Here is a 20,692-nt window from a genome sequence, read left to right as displayed (position 1 = left end):
GGAAATTCATCCACTTATGAATACAGATTGTGGTATCTACATTTACAATATGGAGACTTCGCTTCTTTTTAGTCAAATCCTTACCATTGCAATACTGAAATTTCAATGTTAGCTCTAACAGGAATTAGTTTCAGAAAGCCTTATACACTAATGAAATTATGAAACCGAAAATTTAAAATCTGTCCTGGCTTATGTGATGTAGCATGTGTTGTGTTGTGTCCCCCTCTTCCCTACGAGAGGAATAAATTATATTTCTTCAGCAGCTTTTTGCAGACTTTAAGCTAAGGTCGCCAGCAATCCTTTTTTGTGTTAAAGATGTCCCCAAATGAGATACAAAACTGAAAACTGTCACTGAAGTTATGGGAGGTTACCCTGTGGGATGATAATTGGAGCCTAATAAATTCTGCCTCACTCTTGAGAAAGAATGATGGGAAATCTGCATGTGAGCAGAGGGTTATTTGTTAACCTACACAACTACAAATTGACATTTTAAGGTTTATTTCATTATCAGAAGTACTACTTTAAAAAAAAAAAAAATCCAGTCCAAAAAGAACATGTGGCTTTTACAGGAAACACTGATTAATTGTATATATGATATCATTTCCACAATATTTGGTTTTCCTGTGTCCCAGGCAAAGGGACTGTTGGGGCTGACTGAGAAATACCCTGTTGCTAGTGCTAGAAGTGCTAGACAGGAATTGTATTAGTGGCTGAAAACAAGCACTATCTTTCATATTGTTCAGCTACACCTACTTTCCTGTTTATATTCTCAGCCATGATACAATTATCATTATATTCTAGCTCCTGAAAGTCTGAAAAAGGAATGCTTGCCAGTGTCCTTGATAAGAGTGTTGGTTTAGTTGTATATTCTATATAACACCTTGATCCAGGCAACATACATTTAAATGTATGTAAAGAGAAAATATATATATCTGGAAAAGTTAAGTATTTGCAGATATGAAGTGGCTTTTGATTTCCATCTCAGTAACACTGCAATTTGACAAGGACTTAAGAAAAAGAGAGAGAAGGGAGGGAGGGAAAGGCGAATGTGAGTTTAAACCTGAAATTCGCTTAATATGTCTCTGCAGTGCAAATTAAATGCCTAGTTAAGTGCATATAATCTTCTAAGTGTGTAGAAGCTTCTAAGTGCACATAGGCTTTGTCCCCTAAGCTAAAGGGTAAATAAATATGGTATATAAGATCTAACAGGCTCTGACTGGCTGTTTGGCTGCAGTGATAGCTTCAGAGTCACTCCAAGCCTCTGGTGGAGATTGACCTTCCCTGTGTCATATATTTTGCTAGGGCCTGGTTTGCCTGTGTGGTCTCAGCCCTGTCTGCAGGATTTTTGCACTGGTGACTGGTTTCACTGTCTCAGAATGAAGTGGGGGTTTGGTGGCTGAGGTTCGTAATTTTACTGTAACTTTTCAGCAGCAACTTCTGTGTGGGGTTCATGTGCTCTCTGCATCAATAGGGGTATAATCACGATAAGTCAGAAATGGATAAAGGGGAGAAAGTTTGGTATTATTTGGTATTTTTTTTTCAAATCACTGAAAGCTAGTAACCATGTCAAAAGTATTTGACTATAATAAGGCTCCTGTACTCATGCAAGGATGCCCACAGATAAATTTGACCTCCCAGCACATGGCACCCATGTGTCTGAGTGTTTAGGCTGAATCCTGCCAGAGAGACTGTACCAGAAGGTTCTGGTCCTGTTGTGAAGCCTTGATGTGAACTCAGTACAGCTCCATATAGACACAAGCTCAGCTTAAGGATGAGGCCCTGAATATCCTGTAACCTTCATCATAAGGATTTTGTGAAGATTCATCCATGAGTAGTTGCAGAGCATGCTGTAGCACTCAAATAGGAGATTATTGTATTGATATGTTAAAATTTATGTCCATCTGTATGGCCAGACTGTCTAACAGGTAGGTCTAGTGTAGAAACTGGTAATGTCAGGTAGCACAATTTTTCTTTCCGGAGTTGTGATGCATAGGCCATAAAATGCTAAGCAGATTATAACACTCTCTTCCATTTGTTCTCCTTAAACCACTAAGGCATTTCACACTCAGTTTCCTTCTGATATAATGCATACAGGGCAGCTATAGATTAGAGAGGTGTACAATAATTGCCTGAAAGAATGATTATTATCTCTTTTCTGTATAATTAAGATCCAAGTTTAAATTTCAGATTCTTGATTTTCTCATGGTTCACCTTACTTATTAAAAAGTTGGAATATACACTCCTTGATAACACATAGGAAATTATTAAGTAAAGACACTGGCATTTAATCCAGATAATAAAATGAGAGGTGATAATCATTCTTTATTTTTTCTTGAACATAATTAACATAATTAAGCTAATTCCTTCAAAATCTGTAGAAAATGTATCTTAAATGTCAACATTTGTTACTTAACGCCATTTAAAATTGTCCAACATGTAAGTGGTTATTGTGAAACTGAATTAGTGGAGAGATTGTTCTGATCTTTGAGGGGGAAAGAAACAACAAGTATTCACCAAGGTAATACTGAATTGTCTCCAAGAGATTTCTGTTTGTTTGTTTACTTGTTTTCTTATATTTTGGCAATAAATAGGAATTGCTTCACCTGTTATTGAATGATGAAAGTTTTAGGCCTTGCACAGGCAAACAAACCTGTTTATGCCTCCAGTTAATACACTCTCGGGACTGATAGCAAGATAAGACAGTAGGGTTGGAAGCGAAGATTTTTCTACAGCTTCAGGAATAACTCATTAAAAGACTAGAAATGTAGAGAGGCATAATGTAAGTATTGGGAAATACTCGAGATATGAGGTACGGTAACACTTTGTGTATTAATAGCTGTCTTGTGTGCCTTTCGTTTGTTGTAAAGTATATTACTTGTTCTAACTGGCAGCTGTTTCAAGTGAAGAAACAATGCTTGGCTACATGGTGAATTGTAAAAATATGTGATGAATTCCACTACTTTGCAGTATGTTTGCATGGAGGACATCCCTGAAACCCTTTTTGTTTGGCCAGTTCTTCTGCTGTAAAACAGCTGCAAAGTTTACTTTTTCAGGGATCCCTGAGTTGTGTGAATGATGCACTAAATGTTTTGCAAGCCATCCATGTCATGCTCATGTTCACCTAGCCTCTGCCCGATGTGGCAATATTTCACTGCTCAGTTGTGTTTCTGTTACATCAAAGTATTTGGTGGAGAGTCTTTTCTTTTTTTTTACTCTTTTAGATTTTCTTCCCCATTCCATGAACTTTGTAGTATTTTTCAGGGCCCAGAGGGAAAATACGTATATCTTAGGCTAGAAGAGGGTTAGACTGGAGGGTTACTTTGGCTATTTCATTTGCAGTAGCGATCCTGATGCTCTAGGCAGTGATGAATCTGCTCGCTCCCTTTCCCTTCAGTTTTGTCCCCACAAAAGGCTTGGAAAATAGCTGATCTAAGATCCTTCTTCTTTCAGACTCCCCTACCCCCATTTCCTCCCACAGCAGTACACATCACGCTACATGAATGAAATGCTCATTTAATCTTTCTCAGAAAAAAGACAAGAGGAGATTCAAAACTTCACCTCCTTTTCTGATGACGCAGAACAGTGTTACATCTCATGTTCTCAAAATTGCATTTTTAAAGTTTTCAGCCTCAAGAGTTTCAGAAAGATATTTTAAGAATGACCATTTTATTTTTTGTATTATGCTGTCTACTTCAGTCCTGTCTATGACATGATTCTACCCAGGTAATGGAATCACTTCTGGTGATGTGTTAATTTGTTTGACCATATCTGCAGGGAGGAGTTGTAAACACACAATCTGTTTTCAGTTGCAGTCTGCTATATCTGAACAAGCTACATGAACACAAGGAAAACATCTGGAATTTTTTGTCCTCAGTGTTTGAAGCCATTCAAGTTCCATGATTTTTGACCTGTTGTGATGGGTGTGTTTCAAAGCCGATGCTTGTGACAGAGATGCTTATGAGATCTGAAAATGAAGTAGATTTTTCTATTACACCCCTTTTGCAAAATGGTCTTCTTTCCCCACTCAGTTTTACCACAAGCAAAAGATGACTTTTATTAGTGATATTTCTTTGCATAGGTTTTATCTGTGGAGCTGTAGTCTTTCTGACATATTTGCTATCAAGATACCTTTTCCATATGCTGCATCAAATCCACTGTTGTGCAGAAACAGAAGAGATGTACTGGAAGTTAAGCAGTGATGATAGCACTTAGTTGCCACACGTCTTTTAAAATTGTTTCCCCTGCTGCTTGGTCAGCCCTATAACTTCTAAATTTCCTATTTAAAATCTTGCCACTTAGTTTTTAAGTGGTGCAAAACCTGGAATAAATTTTGCTGCAGTCATGATAGCAGCATGGCAGGGGAGTATTACTCAGAGTACAGCAGCAGCAGCCTCTCTGGTAGCACTACATTATATCCTGCAGGCTGTAACTCAAGTCATGAACAGAGACTTTAGTTTAAGCTTTTAGTTATAGAATCTGAAAGAACAGATTCTTCTCTTTTCAGCAATATATGAACTTATGATGAGCTGCCCCTTTTTCCAGACTGTCTGAGACGTATGTGACTGCCTTGCAAGAAGCATACAAATTACCCACTAAGGTCAATGATGTTGGTTTATTATTGATGGCTTCTGTCTATTTAAATGGTACCTCAGTGGTGAACTTCAGCAGGATGACCAAGTCGTCAGCAGTTGCACTGCCACGGTGGGCTCATAATCTGAGTGTAGTCACTGTCGAAGGCACACACAAGACAGCTCTGAACCTTGAAAGTCAGGAGCAAAAATAAAATAGGGAAAGTACAAATGCTGTCACTTAAAAGGAAAAAAAAAAAATAATTGGAAAGAATTTTGTTCTTAATTTTTGACTCTGGAGATGATGCTCCTTAAGGAACCCTTGAGGGATGTTGAAGAGCCTGTGGATTCACATAGACCTGTCAGTGCTGGCTTTGATTTTGCTGTAGTGCTTTGACTAGTCCATGGTTCTCTTATGGCCATCCAGAGCCAGGTGGGAAGAAAACTTCTGCATTTGTATTACGCTCGAGCAAAAATGGCACAGACTTCCTTCCAGGCTTACTAGTGGGGTCAAGAAATAATTCTATGAAGAGGATACCACAGAACAGTAGTTAATTATAATTAGGCTGTAAGTAGTGATGAGCATAAAACAAAACCTGACCTTTGAGGTAGCTGCAATCCCAGGACAAACTTCGCAAATCAGGCTGTGCATCTATTACTGCACTGTAGTGACAAGCTCACTTTGTTACAGAGCCCTTGGGGTGATGTTCAAACTTGCACATAGGATAAATACCTTGCAGAAGCCCCACTTAAAAGGTTAAAAGTGCGGCCTAAATGGTGCATAGAATATATGCTGTCTCTCTGTGGAGGATAGAAGCACACCTCAGATAATCAGTATCATTTTATAGCAGCAGCTAAAGAGTAAAGAGACCTTTTGATGCTAATGGGAATTTTGACATGTACCTCAATGGAAATAGCTTTAAATGCTTGTCACAGACTACTACTGTGGACATTCTTGAAACAGATTAACCACTGGAAAATTGCTTCCAAAAGCAATACGTCAAACAACCCATCATGCAGGAGTGGAAGATGTATAGTGTTTAAATTCTGAGCCTAAAAGTAGCCCAGCTGTGCCCTCCAGAGAAAGAGTTTGGGAAAACATCACTGACAGTTCTCGCCCATTGAGAATCTTGCTGAGGTTCTGCTTGTTGTTCCTTTCTTAAAAGGAGAAATTATCTGAGGGAATCATCTTTCATTTAAAACCCTTTTTGTTTTTAAGCACTTTCTGTTATAGAGAAAGGCTTACAAATATAACAATTGTCCCCCTATCCCAAGTGTCTAGTTACATAACATATATATATATATATACACACACACACACGCAAGCGTGTAATACTTAGGTATATAACATGTATAAAACAAAAGTGAACACTGTTTTGTGCTTGTGTTAGGTGGGAAGGAAGTAGCCTGATTCATGATTTTTTTCACTTGTGTGGGGTGCATTAAACTGTTGGAAAGATACCTAGCCAAACAAGGATATTTCTGACATATTATCTTATTGTGGAAAGTTGGAAGAACTTAGGAAAAAAAAAACCTGTAACTGGTCTGAGGTTTCTACTGTTGGAAGCAGTCGTAAAAGGTCTGTGAAAACATCGATGTCAGTGTAGAATGCTTCTGAAACGTTGCTCTGTACAACAAGCAGAAATTGAAAGAACTGTTCTGCTCCTGCTCTTATTGAAAATAATAATGATAACATACTTCTGAAATGCGTTTGCTGCAGAGTTGAGTTGACAATCAGTGTTTCCAAATTAATCGCTCTGCACTGTTAGCAGTTAACATAATCACAACTGAACTGGTTAACCAAACCAAAAAAAAATGCCCTTCCTGTATTTTTATAAAGCCAAGTAAGAACTTGATGCACAAGATAATGGTGAATCAAGCATAACATGTTGTGACTGAGTCAATAACCAAGTAATCCTGATTTTAGTGCATGATATAGCAACTACATAGGTAGATGTCTGAATTTGAGAACATATGTGTTCATCATAAGCTTGCTAATTGATATAGTGATATACCTTGAAGACGGTCTGTGTTATCCACAGCCAAAACTAGATATTGAATCAGCAAATTATTGTACATACAAGACAGTAGTTATTGTAGGAGATTTTTATCTCTCTTTCCTACCCCCAGGTTTATATAAGTCTCTTTGGCAAAATAATAATTTCTGTCTTCATCTTTTTTTCACCTTACACAGGGTATTCCCACAGACACTGTCCAATCTAATTTCCATACAGCCAGCACAGACACTTTTACATTTTAATTTGCATTCAACTGACAGATGCAGCATGCATAGAAGTATTTCACATTTTGTACAACTTCATGGTAGCCTGCTCTCTGTGTTTATCTTGGGGGAAAAATAATGACAAGCTTCCCTTTTAAAAATGACATTTTATTTTCTTTGGAAGGACAATAATATATTTGGCTTCAACAAAAATGCTTATTGTTCCTCTAGAAACTGCATTTCCCCATTCTATTCCACCTTTTCTGCTGTAAAGCACCTTTTTTTTAGTCATAAAATAAACTTATCACTCCTGCCTGCATCCATTTCTTGCTCTGAATTTGAATGGAGAAAATATAATTTTCTCCAATGTGTACTTTAGTCTTCTTTGTACCCAATTTCAAAAAAATCCATTCAAGGATACAATAATGCAATTATTTTTGTTTTCTAAGATGGCATCTTTCTTAATAGTATTATATATCCTACAAAATCGTATTCAGGATACTGATTAATTTTCCTTATGTCTGCTTAGTGTGACTTAACAAATTCTACATGAGCCTTCTCAAAACTGAGCTAGCCATTAGTGATTATGTTGGTTTTTTCTGTTCACTTTATTAACCTATAAGCAGCACTACTTGCTTCAGTTTTCTGTTTCTTTCTATGAAGTATATTCAGGTATTGGCAACACTGCAACATAGTGGTTATAAAGTTAAACAAACTCTTTTGCTGTCTACTACTGTAGGGATACCAGCACTAGCTAGTGTGACGGTATCGATGGAAGTGAAAATAATTCAACAGGATTCCATAACCGACTGAACTCTGCCAGCTAGGTTAAATAAAATATCGGAGAACGGCAAAGTGCATCACATTGTCAATAGTCTTCGTTTGTGTCTGGTGTGTTGGTATTTGCAGTGATGAAGCTCCAGGCAGCCAGTTGGTTACAGATAAGTTTCACATTGACTGGGACTCAGTGCTTGTCAACTCTGATAATGTCATCGTAGCTCGATTTGATGGCAGAGGGAGTGGATTTCAAGGCCTTAAGATTCTACAGGAGGTCCACCGATGCTTAGGATCAGTGGAAGTGAAGGACCAAATAGCAGCCGTAGAGTACGTATGTGCAAACTTTTCTTCTCTTTTACCTTGTCTGATGAATGAACATTTTTAACTGAAACTGCCCATAATGTTTTCTTTGCATTGCAAATGCCATTAATGTTTATTTTTAATGCAGTTGAAAATTTTGAAACTATATTCTTTTCATTATAAATAGCAAATAAAAGATCAACGAGGTGTTCTCTTTTTGTGTTGTTGCTTCTCTTTGATAAAGCTGCCCTTCCGTGTGCAATGTAAACATGCCATCTGAGCTAATTTGTACGTGTCTATATTGCTTAGGAAAATTTCTTGCAGTGCACTTGTTAATGTTTAGCTGCATTTGTGTTTTAGTATTTTAGGCCTATACAATAGCATACTACTCTCAATTCCACCACAGAGTTCTGGAATAGTCATACAAAGCAAATGGAGTTATAATCGTGTAAATCAGAGCAAAATTTGGGCAAATACCTGCTATTTCTGATTTGCTTTATCATTCTTAGACTGATATAAACCCACCAGCTGCAGATAAGAGTCATTTCCATGTGTGGCATAATCCCACATGGCTTTGATAACACTGTTTACTCAAGGTGCACATGCCAAAATGGCTGATATCAAGGTCTGGATAGACTTTTTCTAGGGATTCTCAAGGAAACACAGATTTTAAGCCAGAGGTTGGGGTTTTTTGGTTCTTTTGAAAGGGATTGATGCTTCAACCATTGCATGAGTAGGCAACTGTCTCTGACATGACATACCTGGGCAACAGGTCTCCTAATGTTCATGCTGGTCAGGAATGGGCTGCGTTGAGCAAAGCAACTCAAGGTGACCCTTGCAAAAGGGCCATCAGGAGCAGGCCATACGCTGGGCTGTGAGAACCGACCTCGCTGCTCAACCACTAAGATGCCTTAGGCTAAATTACATGTGGATGTGCTGCATGGGGAAAAAGGGAAGGTGCCCTGGGCTGAGAGGAGATACTGTGGCTGGTTTTGTCTTCTCAAAAGCAGTTAGATTTTGCCCTGAAGTTGTTCTGTCTTCCTGTATAAAATTCCCCATTGCTGATTAATGGCCTTGATGAGAGAATTAATTATTTGGATAATTAGATTCAAGAAGTTGCATTCATCTTACCATCCTTTAGGTGTTGAAAAACTAGGCACCTGGTCAAAGCCCGTCATTTAAGCTCTAGTCAGTGGAAAATCCTTGCATTTCCGGAGGGTGATTCTCCCCAGACTGACAGAGGTTTCCAGCATGGGTGGGAAAGAACGGCTGTTTGAGGGTGTCTCTCTGCTCTCCTTTAACTGAAGAGCAGATGTAAATGGGCAATTTAGACAAGATGTTCAAATTCAGATATCTAAAGTTAGATGAGATGAGCTCAATACCAGCTGTTTGCCATATCGAGAAGGAATTAGAAAGCAAATCACATTTCTCAGTGCAATAATACTTTTATTGGTATAATTTCTTCTTCTGCCTGATCTGCATGTACGACAGTTTCTTACTGTACAAATAATTTTCCTTACATGCTAGATTCAACAAGTAAAATTCGCCATTTTACCAAATTAAAAAAAAAACCTTTTTTCCTTGCAGGTCACTATTGAAACAGCCCTTCATTGATCCTAAGAGGCTGAGTATATTTGGAAAGGTAATGTGCAGAATGTATCATCATGGTTCTTAAAGAAAATCCTATCAGTTCATAAACAAATATTTTTACCTGTTTTCCTAAGAAAATTCCAGTTATTAAAAGAGGGGGAAAAACCTTTTATAATTTACTGCATGTTCTGTGTATTATTTTTCTTTTCTTGGAATGGGTGTTTGAGATCAATCAGATCAGTTTTATGGTACTGCAGTATTTATGTTTCAGAATCTGTAGGAGAAAGTATTTGTTAAAAAAATCTGCTTTCTTCAGAAATGTTTACTATGAGCTTTTGCGAAAGCTTGCTTCTTGCACTTCTACATTTGGGCTGCAATTAAGTAGACAGTGGCCTTCCAATGCAACTTTTCTATCTGAATGTCTTACTGGCCCTGGAAGTTTAGCTGAGTTACAACCCTCTGGTACTGTCAACAACTTCCATTTCGTGCCATCTGCTAGAAATCTTGCCATTGCTGTTATGTCAGCTGGCTTCACCGTGTGGCATGTTGATGCCTCTGGCATGAGATAGAACAAGGCAAAGGCTTAACCTTTAGAAACAAACTAAATAGCATTTTACTGATGTCTATTAAACACAACCATTAGAAACACCACATAATTGCTACTTCTTCTATGAACTAGCATGCGCAACCTTTTTTTTAAAAAAGTGTTTTCTTAAAAATGAAGATGTTTTGTGCCTTTGACTTCAAAGCACTAACAAACTCTGGTCGAATACCAAGACAAACCCCTCAGTCATCAGTTATAAGAGCAGCAGACTTTCCACTATGGAAACCTGTAGTTCCCATCCCCTTTGCTACTGGCTTGTTCCATGGCCTTGGGCAGGACACAACCTGACAGTGAAGGGATGAGTCAGTTATCGTAGAGCATTAATGTAAACATGGGTTTGCATATCTGCCAAAGGCAACCACAAAGATTTCTTTTCTTTCGCAAAATATTGATTTTGGTGTTCCTGCATTTATTTTCTGAAAGGAAGATTGAGGAGTTAGAAGTGGAAATATGAGAAAGCAAAGAGCAAAAACTGGGAAATTCGATAAGCTTTGGTGCTGCTTTGAATTCAGGGAAATTTGCCCTTTCCAAGTTAACCTCTGAGTTGTTTTTTCTTGTCAAACAAAAATGCATAAAATTATGAAGTCAGTTTTAGAATCAGGAAAAAAAAAAGTCTATTTAACAGTTTCCTAGGGTTAATTGTATTTGCCTTCGCTCTGCTTATTTTAGAGTCAATTAAAAATCTCCTTTAAAACTCATTTCCTTTCTACTATGTACAACAATTTGATAGGAAGATTTTTTTTTTCCATGCATTAATTTGGCTTAGTCATAGAAATAGAATGTACACTCTGCTTGAAAATAAGTGGCTTTGGAATTGCTTAATGCTGGTCTCATAAAGCTGGGCTCATGCACAGTCTCATGTTGCTCTTTAAGAGGTTTTAGAACTACACAGAAATACAATCCTTGTCACAATCAGTAATGTGAACTAGGCACAAGAGTAAGAAGACTGACCAGAATGGCGGAGTGTGGAAAATCCCCTCTGGGAGGGGTACAAGCCCAAGCGATGCGCGATCCAAGGGCCTTTCGAAACTTGTTAGACAGCAAATTGTGTTTTCATGTAGTTTGTGGGTTTTTTTTCATGGAAGTAGAAAGAGAGCTCGAAAATAAGTTGCAACTTTACAGCCAACCGACTTCCTGAAAATACAGCAATTAGGTCGTAACCACAGAAATCCAAACAATGAGTGAGGCACCACGTATTCTTGCATCAGAACACGCGAATGCTTTTCTGCATTGTCATTGTGAAGTGTTTCTAAAAATGTGATCTCAGTTGGTAATGTTTTTGTCCTGGAAAGCCTGGCTGGAAGCAAGGGCACAAGCACAAAGGAAAGATATTCCCAGGAGAACTAAACAAGCTCTTAATGAATACAAGGCATAAATAATAAATAACCTTGCAATAGCCATCCTAGGATTAAAATTGTACTGGGAAGCTACTGGCAAAGACACAAACAGAATATTAAACAAAACCAAAAGTAGAGACCTAGAGGCAGAGGAAAGTTGCTATTCTCTTAAACTCTTTGAATTATACAAGTTATTGGTGCCCACTCCAAAATTCTTTCTTAAGCAAAATCTATTCCTGCGCATGGACAGTTCTGGGCAGCTCTTGGCCCCCTGGGGTGGAATTTCTATGGGAAAGAGATGACTCAGTTCCTCACACTACCTTGAAAATCCAGCTCTTATTCTGTGTTTCCTTCAGTGTGTCTGTTCGCATTTAGCGTAGGTTGATTCCGAAGAACACTCCTCTTTGCTTATTTTTCTTAACTAAGGTTAAAGGATTTTCAAATATTCCTGTTCTTCCACAGAAACCATCTATTCATGAAATATTTAGACATGAAGAACAGGAGCAGGCAAGATTCAAAAAAGTCCATGAGAAAACTCTGTGACCATTTGACGCGCATTGTTCTTTTTTGGGGTTGGTTGGTGGTTTACATTTTTCTTTTCCCTGTCATGGGATAACTTCTTCCTGAAGGGTGTTGTGCCAAACAAAATACAACAACAAAAATAATACAGAGTGTAATATAGAGCAATGTGGCTGCATGCACCTTTTATTTCTGCAAAACAACGGAGGATCTGTACCTCTTTGTGGGATATTTGACAATGCTGGAGCAGAAACCTCATTAATAGCAATAGGATTCAATCTGTGAAGGTTCAAGTGTCAGGGAATGACATACTGAAATCGGGTCACAGGTTTCCCCCGTTCTTGTACTCTCTGTCCTGTCAGCAAAATGCTAAGTGTGGCTTGGTAACTAGCAAATATCTATATTAAATATATTGAAAACTGAGTACAAATCTTCCTGTCTAGCCATGTTCCCGAAAGCCTTTCCTTTGGTTAATGTTTGTTTGTTTTTTCTGTAATTTTCAAATCTTTTACCACCTATAGGCTAGTCTTTCATGGTAGAGTTATGTAGCTTAAACTGAAGTGTATTAATTAATATTAACTGCATAGTTCAAAGATCATGACCAGGTCAAACTATATCTTTATTCACTCTGAAGTGTAGTTTACATTTCCTTTAGAAGCAATTCTTGCAGATATTAATACATACTATAAAATTATACCATTGGATTAGCACAATGGCCTTTAACTTTGTTGTTGCTAAAGACAAATGAACCAATAAAAATCTCAATATCATTTCTGTTGTTAGGGATACGGTGGCTACATTACATCAATGGTCCTGAAATCCAGTGAACGGCTTTTCAAATGCGGAGCTGTTGTGGCACCAATTACAGATATGAGGTTGTATGGTGAGTATTCCCTTCCCTTCACCTGTGTGATAGTCTATTCCAAATATATTTTATTCATGGACCTACTACTCATTTTAACTAAGGGTAGACAAGGTAGCAATATCAACTAGGTTTCACCTCACTGTCTCATTCTCTTCTTTAAATGCTAACGCTGGGACAGTTTACCAAAACGTGCGATAGATATATTATTATTAACACCATTGATATTTGCAGAGGAGTGTTATTTCCCATTTCCCACTGAAATTCAATTAGATACCCCATTTCCTAAGAGTCCTTCGGGTATACCAGCCTGAATCAAGATTTACAATAGGAATGAATTTAAGGTTAGTGGTGAATTTCTTCCAGTATCAACCACATCATCATTCAATCACAGAGTGTTTGATTCTGTATGGGTATTACTGGGCACAGACTATCAGATCAGGTTACTTTAATGAGCTGAGGTTTTTGTGCTTTTTTTTTTTTTTCCAGCCATTTTAAAATAATAATAAATAATAAGCTGATGAGTTTTAAAACAAATTTAGGTGAATTGACAAGTTTTTGTTTTTACTTTCACAGCATCAGCTTTTTCAGAAAGATACCTTGGTATTCCATCAAAGGAGGAAAATACCTATCAGGTAAGTTAGCATAAACAAGTAACTTAGCATGGCAGTTTTGTTCTTAAAATGCAATTCAGTTACACCTTTGTGTGTGTTTGTTTATTAGGCATCCAGCGTATTACACAATCTTCATGGTTTAAAAGAAGCGAATTTGCTAATAGTTCATGGGACAGCTGATAGTAAGTATTTACAGACACAATTACTTTCGGAGACAGAGTTTTTAAATAGGCAGGCATTCAAAGACAGATTAGGCATGCACCTAGCAAGTGCATTTTTTGTTTTATTATCCCTCTGATAGGACTTTTTATTTTATTTCAATTGCCTCTTCTAACTCTAAACTGATGACACTTTCCTGAATATTTGTACCTGTATGTTCTAATTTGTTTAAATCTTGCGGACCATCGTCTTGCTAGTGAAAGGTATTATATGAATTATTAATAGAACAACATACATTTTTAATGGTATTTTAAATTCATAGAGATTCTGCAATTGAAGAAAGAATTATCAGTACAGTTGGTGAAGTACAGCACAAAATGGGAAGTTAAACTTTTCGGCTAATTAATTACAAGGTAGTGCCAAAGCACCTGAAGCTGGAGCTATAGGGAACCTTTTAATAGCACCAATAGTTTTAGCAGTAGTTTAAGACAGAGAGTGACTAAAACAAAGTTCTAGTACTTTAAATTGAATCATAAGATGTGTCAATCAAGAGATAATTTGCAATTACAAATTTAAATTTAACTGCAGTATACTTTTCTGAACTTTCTTAACTGATGTAGGTCTAAAGAACAAGCTTTGATGCAGGCACAAATTACAGTGCTGCAACAAACTCTTCCGTACAGATTGACATGCATACTTTTTTCCCCTGGCATTTTCCTAGTGAATGTGGGATAATACAAGGTTTCTTACTCCTCAGTCTGGAGGGTTAAGTCCCTCGCGCTGACAAGGGCTGAGGTGAGAGTGCCTACACGCACAGCCGCACAGTGAGGATGGCACCCACCAGCCTGTCACCCCGGTATAACTTGTCAAACCTGTGTTATGGATCCCAAGTGCAATCCCAACGTCCAGTGTTTCTTCCCAGAGCAGGGGGGAGAGGGACAGAGGACATATACTGGGTGACTGAGTAGGCATGAGGGTCTCAGACTTTGCTGATTGTAAAAGGCAGCAGCAATTTCTACCCCTCTGAACTCGGTGCTGGAGGGAATTGGGACTCTGATAGATGTCTGAGCAATACAGTGTGTTCAAGACTAGGGCTATGATTGCCTGCTGCCCTTGCTTAATATCACATCTAGTGACACTGCCCAGCCCTCTTGCAGCCTCTGCAGAGTTAGGACATGGTAATAAAGTTGCCTGTTTTTACCACACAAGATTAAGTTACTGATATGTTGCAGAAAGCCCATTACTTAAAGAAGTATGGGCTGCAATAACCCTGTGGAACCAATAGAAAATCCAATGTACTTTCCTTTAACACAATTATAAACTGTCATGATGTTCAAACAGAATGGTTTTACACACCTCTGAACTATTGCAGTGTGTGTAAATCAAGGGTAGAGAGAGGAGTCCTCACGAAATGCCCAGAAAGCTTGGATTCCTTGGGGCTTCCAGCTCCTGCTCCGAAACCTCCGCTGTTATTCCCTGTGTCACTGTTAGTGGTGGGGATTCTGACCAGAACCACAGTCAGCTGCAGATTCGGTAATTACAGAGGTTGGAAATGTTTTCAGTCCAAGCTGTTTAACAGAGAAGTATTTTATATTAGCGTAGCTTTTTCTAATAACATGTAAATGTTGTTGTCTTGCAGCTAAAGTCCACTTTCAGCATTCAGCAGAACTAATTAAACATCTAATAAAAGGTGGAGTTAATTACACTATGCAGGTATGTGCAGCTGTGACATGTCCTATAAATATAGTTTAACATTTAACCTCATATTGCTATTTCTTTTCTGAGAAGGACCCTCCCTATGACAACACACCAATATTACCACAATCTGCAGTTAGAATTCTGTTTAATCCTATTTTCCTTACTGTTAGAATGGTTGTCAAGAACTATATCTTCTTGTTGTTCTTCTGGGCTCTGTCTCCTCTCTCTCCTCTTCCTTTTTTTCCACCTGTTTATCCTACAACATTAGACAAAGTGCTTTAAAGTCCACATGCACTCTTTGTAATATGGGGATATCACACCTTTAGTCCCTTTTAACCTAAAAAATACTGGGTCACATGAAAGTAATTTCCACTTACTTTCAACATGATTTTGGGTAACTCCTCCAAGTATCTCTGATGTTACACATTGCCAACCTCGACCTTACCGAACCTGAAGTGAACCTGTAGTTTTCACTGAAGCGTGTGAGCTCATGTCAGGGAGGAGGTGGTGACAAGGGTGTCAGCATCGCTTATGAATGGAAAAGGACTTTATGTATAAAATCCGAGCAGGGTAGGATCTGTGCCAGCTGTCCCTGTGGTCCCAGCTAGAGGTGATGTGAAGGCCTACGGAGAGAGGACGATGCAGGAATGACAGAGGTGGCTCAGAAGAACCCAACTGAACCGTTCTCATGCAACCTTGTGATAACCTGAGTTTGAGGAAGCAGCTGAAGCTTTTTGCCTCAGGCCACCACAAGTCTCTCATCCTAAATCCTGTGGCCTGGATTTCTTCATTCAGCCTGCATATTTTTGTTCGGCCTCACTCAGGAGAAATTTCCAGTGGAATTTGAATTAAGAGATAAAAATGCCCACATCTACCCTAGGAGAGAGAGATGATGGGCTTTAGATAAGATAAGAAGAAAGCTAAAATACGAATAAAAATGTTTTTCACTGAATACTTAGAAGCTGGGATATTGAGAGGTCCCTAAAAGCATGAGGTAATTAATTCTTATTGACATTAATGGGATTTGGATACCTCGACACTATTGAAAATGCCAGCTAAGTAAACTGTTGTAAGTACAATGGCTGAGAATATAAATTTTTTCACTTCTGCAGATCCTGCTGCAGTGGTGCCTTTATTTAAGTTCAAATTTCGAGAGAATGAGTTTTACTTTGGGTTTTATTAGCTTTTCTTGATGCCATGAAACTAATGTTATCATCCTGTTGTCATCTAAAACATTTTGAAGATCAGAGAAAGAAAATTAGACCTCTAAATATTTGAAAAGCCTTTAAAAAAGCCATTTACTTTTTTTTTTCTCTTCTCCTCTGCTAGATCTACCCGGATGAAGGTCATAACATTGCTTCTGAGAAAAGCAAATATCACCTTTACAGCACAATCCTTGGCTTTTTTAGTGCTTGTTTAAAGGAGGAGACACCAATTTTACCACAGGAACCTGAAGAGGACGAATAAGGAAGCCTATTTGTGCAGTACTGAAGGGGACTTACTTTGTGGCTCAATAAAACCTTAAATAAAAGTGACTGTAAGATTGCAGATTCTGCAGAAGCTCAAGGGCAGCTAAAGGATATCACAGTGGAACAGCACATTTACAGACAATGAGCTAATAAACTGGAATTCGACTGCAAAGTCCAAACATATTACCAAGGGACAAAACCTTTACCTTTGTGGAAGGTCAACAGTTGGTTACAGTTTCCTGGAAGAAATTAGTTTTGCATAAGTGTAGGGTTAGTGCATGTTTGTTATGTTAAGCCTCACTGTTGGTTCTGTACGTGGTTGCTCGTTTTTTAATTTAAATGCACATCTTTATTCATCTTTGCATAATGCACAACCTATCATAAGTATTATGGCCACTAATATTTTAAAAGGTGAGCTGCAACCTAACACTTCAATGTTACAATAAGTGCAATTCTTTTGCTGTCTATTATTACACATAAGAAACCACAGAGATAATAAAGGGCACGATATTTTCTCTAGTTTCTGCTCCAAGGGGATATATTGTCTAGTGCATCATATATCATTGATATTGAAAATTATTCTTTTCCCAATTTCAGCATTTACTATTATTACTGCACCTACTAGTAACCAATAAGGGACTTTTTGGTAGTGTACTCTTGGTCTTTATGTATATAGCCAGGACTCCCTAAGCAGAAAGTCTTTCTGAGCTTGAAGAATTTTTTTGAGATGTAATTAGCAGCTGTATTTAAAACAATATCTGCAATTGAAATCTTTCCCCAGTACAAAAATGTATCTATCGTTTCCTTAAAATATGTTTGGGTTGTGTTTTGGTATTGTTTTTAGTAGTTAATAGTTTGCTGGCTACACTCTAATTTTAGAATATGCTACTTTGTCACATGTAAATTAGATACATAAATATTAAATTATAGTTTCAGATAAAGAAAATTTATTAACAATGTATAATACCACTGAGTAATACTTTACTCCTCAAATGAAGACATATTTTGTATAGTGCATCTTCCTTTTCTTCCATCTGGTCTCAGATGTAATTCTAATGTTCATCAAGGTGGCCACATATCTGGAACACTCCATTAGTTTTTATTCCAGGGATGCTCATTAAGTCTCTTGCAACAGGATTTAGATTCAACACCATTACAAAGAAATGAAATGTTTTTCATTCAAAGCAAAGGAAGCTCCTGACAAGTTAAATTTTATTATTTATTCAGAGGGCGAGCCCCTCATAGATCTATTTATTTGCCAAGGTGAATTACAGCTATTGACATTGAAACTATGAAATAAACAAGGCAGCCAGTTTGGGTTTGCAGAATATTAACTCTGATCACTGAAATCAAGTACAATGTTGACTTAATTTAAGATATCTTCCTGAAGGTATGTGAAAACTCTCGACAGATGCTGTGCCACTTACATGAGAATAGCTGTAGTTTTTGCTTTCTGGATATATTCCAAATATCTACCTACCCAATCCCAATCAAGGTTTCATTTCTTGCAAGATTAAAAAGAAAGTCATTTTTGAAGGTAACTCACACTACTTAAGATGCAAAATTCTGCATATTTTATGAAGAATGGGAATTGTTTTTAATGTAATCAAAAATCACCTGAAGCTTTTTACTCGTTACTTTCTTCTGGAATATTTTCTTTCACGGTTAGCATTTTTTTATGATGCAAATAATTAATTTGTCTGAAAGGTGTGGTTTTATGGAACACTGGAAAGTCTCTGTCTTTTAATGTTTAGTATTTATCTTGTTTTATTAGCAATGTTTAACTATTTTTCGATTAGTTTAATACAGTTTTAATGTGCAATGATATCTTGTCTGGTTCCCAGTGTCACCACAAAGTATTGCTTTGCTTTGTGGTATTTACAGTACATATGTAGTACGTATGTATAGCATAGGTATGGTGTATATATATATGGAGGCTACTATGTGCACTAGGATAAGACCATACCAAAAAAAAGTAAGAAGAATTCAAACCAAGTTTTGGAAATCCTGTTTTCTATAGAGGAGCAACATTTTAAAGTCTTCTGCTGGCTGGGACTTCTAGATTGTGATTTTATAAATTATACCCCTTCCTTAATAAAGCTCACCTGACGCAATACCGATACTTTTCCTAACCACACACAGTAGTTTAAGTCCTAATCCAGTTTAAGTCAATGAGTTTTTCCCCGATTTGAGCCAAATGCACATGAGGAATCCACAACCCATGTGCACACACTGAGCATACCGCTGCCTGAAAAGGGTCGTTCTCTGTATGCGTTGGATGTTTCTCTCTTAGGCAGCCATTTTTACTGTATTTTACATATATAGCCTTGAGTCACGTGCACAGGACAACAAGGCTCATGTCTCAGCAATAGGATTATGCGTGTGCTCAGGAAATGCGTTGTCTTAGACCTATGGAACACACACCGTCTCCTCCTTCCCCATAGCTCTGTTTCTGGGGCCCATTCCCCATTCTTTCTATCCCAGCATCTGACCTTTGGTTTTGATCGATTTACTTAAATATGAAGGTGTCATTGAGGACGTGGCTTCTGTAAGAATGCTTTTGCCAGGGCTGGTGTGTTTAAAAAGTGCGTTAGCTGAAATGGGGGTTATCTGTATGGAAATGTGGTATGCTTTTAATGTTTTCAGTATTTCTCACAATGTCCTACAAACACAGGTTTTTTTCTATAAACGTGCATATAAGGTTAAGCATCAGACCCAGATTAATTGGTCTTACTGAAATTTTTATGCATGAGTTAAATCCTGACATTGCGAAAGTATTTGCAGATGCAGCTTCTGATTCTAGTTAGACTAAAGAATTTGGTGCAAGGGGAGATCCAGAGTGATCTCTACTATTCCTAGCCAGTTCAACTATTTCTTCCACTTCCAGCACAACTAAATATTGTTATCCATCAGAATTTACATACATAACTGATGGCAATCAGTCATTAATTAGTCTGTGATTTATAGTATTGGTCAAGAATTAGAACACATTGCACAGAAATGGCATGAAAAGGATAATTTTTTTCATAGCTTATCCATTGTTAAGCACTGTGATGCCATTTTAGGTGTGAAAAATTACTGTTTGATTCAGCTGTCCTTAAAATGTGATACTTACTAGTCTAGATCTATGAATTTGTGGAAAGCTAGGGAATCAGGATATCCATTTACTGCTTGCTAGAGCTTATCTCTACCTTCTTGATTTCCTCTCTCTTTTTCTGCTATTAGGACATGCAAAATCTATGAAACCTGTAGGTCATATTGAAATTTCAATTATGTTGCAAAATCGAGAGTAACTGCCTGTCAGTTGGAATATTTTTTCCAGATTGTTGAGTACAAAGAAAGGCTGATTATTTTTAAATTTTTTTTTTTAAAATATTTTTGCAGCAAGGACAGAATTATTAGTGACGTGGTTTGATCAGCATCTACTATGATTTGCTGTAACCAGCTGCTCATTGTTCCAATGTTTTTGGCATATGTAGATCTACCTGTGTCTGAAAATGAAGATGATTGCCTCTGTTCTCTCAGCTCTGGCACTTATTTTAAGTATGGAGTCAGGTTAATTTAGTTGAGAAATTGTGCCTTTTAAGACAGAAGAGCTTGTAATTTGATCTGAAGCCAAAGATTCTCCATGGAAACTTGGGAGTGTTAAGCGTTGGCTCCTTTAATAAAACGCAGAGGATACAAGGTGTGACCTTTGCAGGTTTATTAGATGTTACTGAAGAAACTGAAGCAAGAGAAAGACTGTCCCAAAGAGACCGAATCCCAGTTTCTTTTGCACAGCCTAAAATCACATAGGTGAGGTGCAGTGGTCCTAGCACTTTATATTTACTTCAGGTAACTCCTGCTGCCAAGTCAGTTGCCTCTGGGGAAGGAAGAACCTCACCGGTATTGATTACTGGTGCATCTTCTTCAAAACATCTTTCAGTACCGTTAAGATCACTCCTCTTTTTCCTTTGAACAATTTCAAGAGTGCT

At 37.7% G+C, this 20,692-nt stretch overlaps 1 protein-coding gene across 1 annotated transcript in view; it reads left to right on the top strand.

Moving 5' to 3' along the window:
* Positions 1-19,514, top strand: part of DPP10 (dipeptidyl peptidase like 10) — a 271,498-nt gene extending 251,984 nt beyond the window's left edge. The window contains exons 20-26 of the mRNA XM_065637601.1: positions 7,699-7,893; positions 9,454-9,508; positions 12,700-12,799; positions 13,355-13,413; positions 13,502-13,574; positions 15,191-15,264; positions 16,579-19,514. Coding sequence (XP_065493673.1) covers positions 7,699-7,893; positions 9,454-9,508; positions 12,700-12,799; positions 13,355-13,413; positions 13,502-13,574; positions 15,191-15,264; positions 16,579-16,716 — 694 coding nt within the window. The 3' untranslated portion in view covers positions 16,717-19,514. The remainder of the gene's footprint in view (positions 1-7,698; positions 7,894-9,453; positions 9,509-12,699; positions 12,800-13,354; positions 13,414-13,501; positions 13,575-15,190; positions 15,265-16,578) is intronic.
* The last annotated feature ends 1,178 nt before the right edge of the window (positions 19,515-20,692 follow it).

Source organism: Caloenas nicobarica, chromosome 6 (assembly GCF_036013445.1).
Source record: "Caloenas nicobarica isolate bCalNic1 chromosome 6, bCalNic1.hap1, whole genome shotgun sequence".
Taxonomy (NCBI): Eukaryota; Metazoa; Chordata; class Aves; order Columbiformes; family Columbidae; genus Caloenas; species Caloenas nicobarica.
This window is presented reverse-complemented; position numbering and strand designations above follow the sequence as displayed.